At 50.8% G+C, this 5,135-nt stretch overlaps 1 protein-coding gene across 1 annotated transcript in view; it reads left to right on the top strand.

Moving 5' to 3' along the window:
* Positions 1–4,478, top strand: part of EDC4 (enhancer of mRNA decapping 4) — a 29,243-nt gene extending 24,765 nt beyond the window's left edge. Inside the window, 4 exon segments of the mRNA XM_014307748.2 lie at positions 1–56; positions 1,210–1,429; positions 2,088–2,251; positions 3,501–4,478. The exon segment at positions 1–56 is cut by the window's left edge and continues 14 nt beyond it. Of these exon segments, the coding sequence (XP_014163223.2) occupies positions 1–56; positions 1,210–1,429; positions 2,088–2,251; positions 3,501–3,693 (633 nt within the window). The 3' untranslated portion in view covers positions 3,694–4,478.
* Positions 4,479–5,135: the final 657 nt, after the last annotated feature.

Genomic DNA, 5,135 nt, shown 5'->3' with positions numbered 1-5,135 from the left:
ATCGCCGCCGGCGTCCACGCCGAGCTGCAGCACCAGCTCCACCTCATCGTGGGCAAGTGAGTTGGCAGCTGGCCGTGGGGAAAGAGGTGTCACTGAGATGTACAGCAAGCCAGGAGTGCTGGAGGGCTGCTTGTTGGCCCTGCACTATGGCAAAGCAAGTGGGCTGGTGGCTGTTGCCCACAGAAGGTTTCCCAGCTCTGTTGGGAAGCTCAGGGCCTGCTTTTCTCCAGGTCCCATGTGCACAGTGGAGAACAGAAGGATCTAAGGCACCACTAAGCAGACTCAAATCCGAGCACTTCCTGAAGATTATTTCAGAGGAGTCTTGTCTTTACTCAGTGTCCTCAGGCATACAGTTTCTACAGGCTACTCTCTCTCCCCACAGCTGCTCTGCAGCAGTTTGTGCTTTGCCCTCCTGCTTTCAGGATGGGATCCCAGCAGTGCCTCCAGCACATTCACACCGTGAGGCAGTGGCAGATTGCCAGGCATTGGGATGGGCTGGTGGTCACCTGTGGGGCAGAACAGCCCTGCCTGTTTTAAGCCACTAGAACATATGTCAGAACACACTGGGGTCTTCAGTGCAGGCCAGAGTTGCCAGCAAGGCCTCCAGACTAAATCCTGGTCTTGTTGCATGGGCTGTGCTTGTTCCCAACAAGCCCTGCTTTTCTGCCTGTGGTAGAGCAGGTTTGATGCTTTGTACCCTTTGTAAGAGGGGAGAATCCAGCCCTTGAGGGAAGAGGTGTCACACAGAGCAGCAGAGTCTGCACTGTAAAATCCTCTTGTGTGGAGAAGTCACAGGCACAGCATAAGTGTGTTCTCATTCTAAAGGTGTCATCTGCACACAAGGAGCTGCATCTGACAGATCTCCTGTAGGAAGCTGGCCCCATTTAGGGATAACCCCACAGCTTATTCACCTTGCTTGTAAGCCAGAGACATTAAAGATTTAAAACACTGTTTGATGAGAGACTTAGTTCCCTGAAATGTCACTTTCCTGCACAGAATCACAGCATCTTCCAAGTGCACCCTGGGACGTTGTGGTGTTGGCCACGGAGCTGCCTGTGCCTCAGATCTGTTTGTATGAACCCTTAGGGAGCCCCACTGTGAAAAGCAAACCAGCCTGTGTTTTCTCACTGGTATAAGCTTTGTGCAGTGTTATCCCTGGGCTCTTCATTCTCAGAGGTGCCCATGGGTTCTGTTTTGGTTTTTTTTCAGCATGCAGGAGTCTATTTTGGCCCAGGTGCAGAGAGTCATTAAAGGAGAAGTGAGCCTGGCTATGAAGGAGCAGCAGGCAGCTGTCACCTCCAGCATTGTCCAGGCAATGCGCTCGGCAGCCGGGACACCCATCCCCTCTACTCACATGGATTTCCAGTCCCAGCAGACTCACATCCTTCAGCTGCTCCAGCAGGGACACCTCAACCAAGCTTTCCAGCAGGTACCCAGTTTTCCTGGTAGTCATCCACTACGTGTTGGGAACTGAGAAGGAAAAAAGGGCTCCTTGAGGTGGGCACATAATGTCACAACAGCTGTTGACGGAAAAGACCTGTGCCAGAGGGGTGCTTGAGGGGTGCAGTTGTTCTCATGCAGGTGGAGCCAGAGCCATGCAGGTTCCATGATTTGGTAGCTGTTGAGTTCCTTCATCCCTGCCCATGCCCTGTCAGGACAGTGTCAGTGCTCCAGTGTGTTCTGCCATTGGCACTGACACGTGGCACACACAGCTTCATAAGCCTCTCCAGGCAGATCCACCAGCTGTGGCCTGACCTTGCCTTTGACTTTGAACATGCAGGCAGATCCCTTTGAGCTGCTGCAGGCAAACTCTTCTGGGAATGATAGCACTGCTGGCCCTACTCCATGCTGCTGACAGTAACCTGCTCCCCTCTGTGTGGTTGTGCTTTTTTCAACTTAAAACAGACACAGGTGTCCTCAGAGCATAGAGCAAGAGCCTAAAGATGGCCTTGCTGGCCTGTACAGCAGAGGTGCAGAGATTTTTGCTCCCAGAGGAGGCTGTTGAGCCACTGAGCATCCCAGAGCTGTCCTGTGTCACTCACCTGCCTGTTGATTCCTATGCATTTCTAGCTGTGTCTTCCTTGCAGGCTCTAACAGCAGCTGATCTCAACCTGGTTCTCTATGTCTGTGAGACTGTGGATACTCAGCAAGTATTTGGACAGCATCCATGCCCACTGTCCCAGCCTGTGCTGCTCTCCCTCATTCAGCAGCTCTCCTCAGATCTGGGCACTCGTACAGAACTGAAGTTGAAGTGAGTATGACCAGAGAACTGGGTCCTGTTCTTAGCCCTGGCTTTAAATTCAGTGTCTAGAAGTGGAAGGTAGAACTTGGACAGAAGTTGGAGCTGCTGTAGCCCGTTACTGGCATGTTTAAAGCCGGTGTAACTCAGGTAAATAGGTCAGCATTGCCACAGAAAGCTTTGCTGCCCTGAGGTAGTAGTGGAAGGAGAACCCAGCAGGAGGTGCTGGTACCTCTGGAATTGTAGCCTGTAAATATTTGCAGCCTGTGCAGCAATTCCCATTCCCCAAGGAATTATTTCCTTGTGGAGGCAAAAGGAGGGATAGTGCCATGTTCCCTGGACAAGTTTGCTCTGTCCTCAACTCTTAACCCATCACTGGACTTTGTGTCAGCAGTTTCTTGTCGTGACTGTCAGAAAAGCTCAGTGGGAGGCTGCAGCAGGAGCTACTGGTATAATTTCTGGTAGATGTTCCAAGCAAAGCTTCTGTGACAAAACAGTGACTGTACTGATACTTGCCATGAACATTTTTAGTGTCTGAGTCAAAACCCTGCTATCTGCCCTTAAAAGCTAAATTGTTAAGGTACCTACAGGTTTTGACTATGGCTGGTATGGAAAAATTACTTAAATTGAGTTTTTAACTCAGTAAGGATGAGCAAGCTAGAAAAACTGAAAAGAGATTCAAGTTATAGGCTGGTAATTGGGGTTAAAGCTGCTGCTGTAAAGTTTAAACTGGATTGTTTTTGAAAACCTGCAGTGACCATATTGCCTTACTCAGGCTATGGTTTAAAAGCTGATGGCTCATCTGAACTTCAGTGTCTTGTTGGTAAAAGTTTTGATCTTATCCCACCCCTTCCTGGATGGGTTTTATTGTAACCCTACACAAACTGAGCCTCACTGCTGAGGGGTTTTACTTACTTATAAGTGACGAATTCTGTTTAAAGTTATTTAAGAAAATATCTACTGAGAGTCACCTCCAGCACGGTGGGGAGTTCTCACTGCCTGCTGCCTCTGCCTTGGTTCCAGCAGCCAGGCTGTGGGGCAGGTGGGCAGGCTGGGAGCTGTAGGCTGACCTCACATGTTTAGGAAGGGATAGGTAGACGCTACTGTGAGTCAGGAACATTTATTTCGTGACAACTGAACACACTGCAGAGTTTGGGTGGAGTGGAGAACAAAACTGCATCTTCAGCGAGCGCTAACGTGACCTGAATGGGATTGGGGTTGTATTCTGGGTTTGGTCCTAACCTTGCTCTCTGTCCTTCAGCTACTTGGAGGATGCAGTGATGCACCTTGACCAAAGCGACCCCATCACCCGCGACCACATGGGGTCAGTCATGAACCAGGTGCGGCAGAAGCTCTTCCAGTTCCTCCAGGTGGAACCCCACAACCCTCTGAGCAAGCCTGCGCGTCGCCTCATGATCATGCTGCAGGGCCTGGTCACCCCTGGCATGACCTAGGAGGAGCTGCCTGCCTGGTGGGCTGCTCCACCAGAGCCCACCCAGCAGATCTGTAGTTACTAACGACGCCTGGCTGGTGTCAAGAGCTCTTGCCAGGAAATCATCAACGCGTGTGTGATGTCTCTAAGGCGAACACCATCTGTGTATAGTTCCAAATAGTCACTGAACATTCACTTGGCTTATTTTTCCTAAATAGCCTCTTTTTTGAGAGTTAAATCTCTTCTTCACCTGCCCATCCGTCCCCAAGGCTGGCTGGCAGTCCAAGTCTCGTGCAGCAGAAGCCGATGGATTCCTTGCCCCTTTAAAAGTTTGGATCAGCGCGGGAGCAGCGAGGCGTGCGCTGAGCCCAGGGGCTGCTCCTTGCTGGCCAGAAACCTGTACCCACACCTTAGGGAAGGGCTCAAACTCCTCCTCCCTGGCAGGCTGCAGGCACAGGGAGGAGGTCAGCTGAGCGAGAGGGGTTAGATAGAATTCATTAATTAGTTAGTTACTCTGCGGTTCGTTAATTCCAGATCCACAGGGGAGTGCCCGGCCCACCTGGCGCAGTGAGGCAGGTTTGGGCAGGGCTGATACCTCTGGAGTGCCCCAGGGAGGGGCTCTGGGTCAGGGTGCTGAGGCAGCAGCAAACTGCAGGAGCCCTGGGGGCCACGGTTCTGTTGTGCATTGGAGCATGTCCATGTTTCAGACATTAGTTTTGATTTTACACTGAGGTTTTTCTTTTTATCTAAATTTTGAAGTTTTGGGGGGTTTTGTTGTTCTTTTTTTTTTCTTTTTTGGTTTTTTTTTTTTTTTTTTTGGAAATAACATTGAGAACAATTCAATAAAAAACTTTTTGAGAAAAAAGATGTGGAGACCTTCTTCTGTTGTGTGGTGGAGGGAAGACTGAAGGGTCTTTTAGGATATCAAGCTATCTCCAGGCTGGAGCCTGAGATGATGGGCCACTGTCACCTCTCTCTTTCCAGAATTTTTCCTGAGTCTCTCCTCATGGTTTCCTGTGTGAGTCCAGCAGGGCATAGTGGTCGCTGCTTCCTGGGAGAGGCAGGAGGTGATGGTGGGCTGCTGGCTGTGGGAAAGGGACATTAATTCCCCTTTTCACAGCAAAAATGTCTCTGGCTGCTCCTCCTTCCTGGAGAAGAGAAGGCTCTGGGACGACCTTACAGCACCTTCCCAATACATACAGGAGCTCCAATAGAACTGGAGAAGGGCTTTGGACAAGGGCATAGGGTGACAGGGCAAGGGTGAATGGCTTCACACTGACGGAGGGCAGGATTAGATTGGATATTAGGAAAAATTTCTTCCCTGTGAGGGCAGTGGGCCGCAGGTTGCCCGGAGTAGCTGCGGATGCCCCATCCCTGGAAGTTCGCAAGATCAGGTTGCACAGGGCTGGAAGGTGTCCCCGCCGGGTTGGACCCGTCCAACCCAACCATTCTGTGATCCCGTGA

The sequence above is a fragment of the Geospiza fortis genome, unplaced genomic scaffold, assembly GCF_000277835.1.
Source record: "Geospiza fortis unplaced genomic scaffold, GeoFor_1.0 scaffold97, whole genome shotgun sequence".
Taxonomy (NCBI): domain Eukaryota; kingdom Metazoa; phylum Chordata; class Aves; order Passeriformes; family Thraupidae; genus Geospiza; species Geospiza fortis.
Note: the sequence above shows the minus strand (reverse complement) of the source record. Positions and strands in the feature narration are given on the sequence as shown.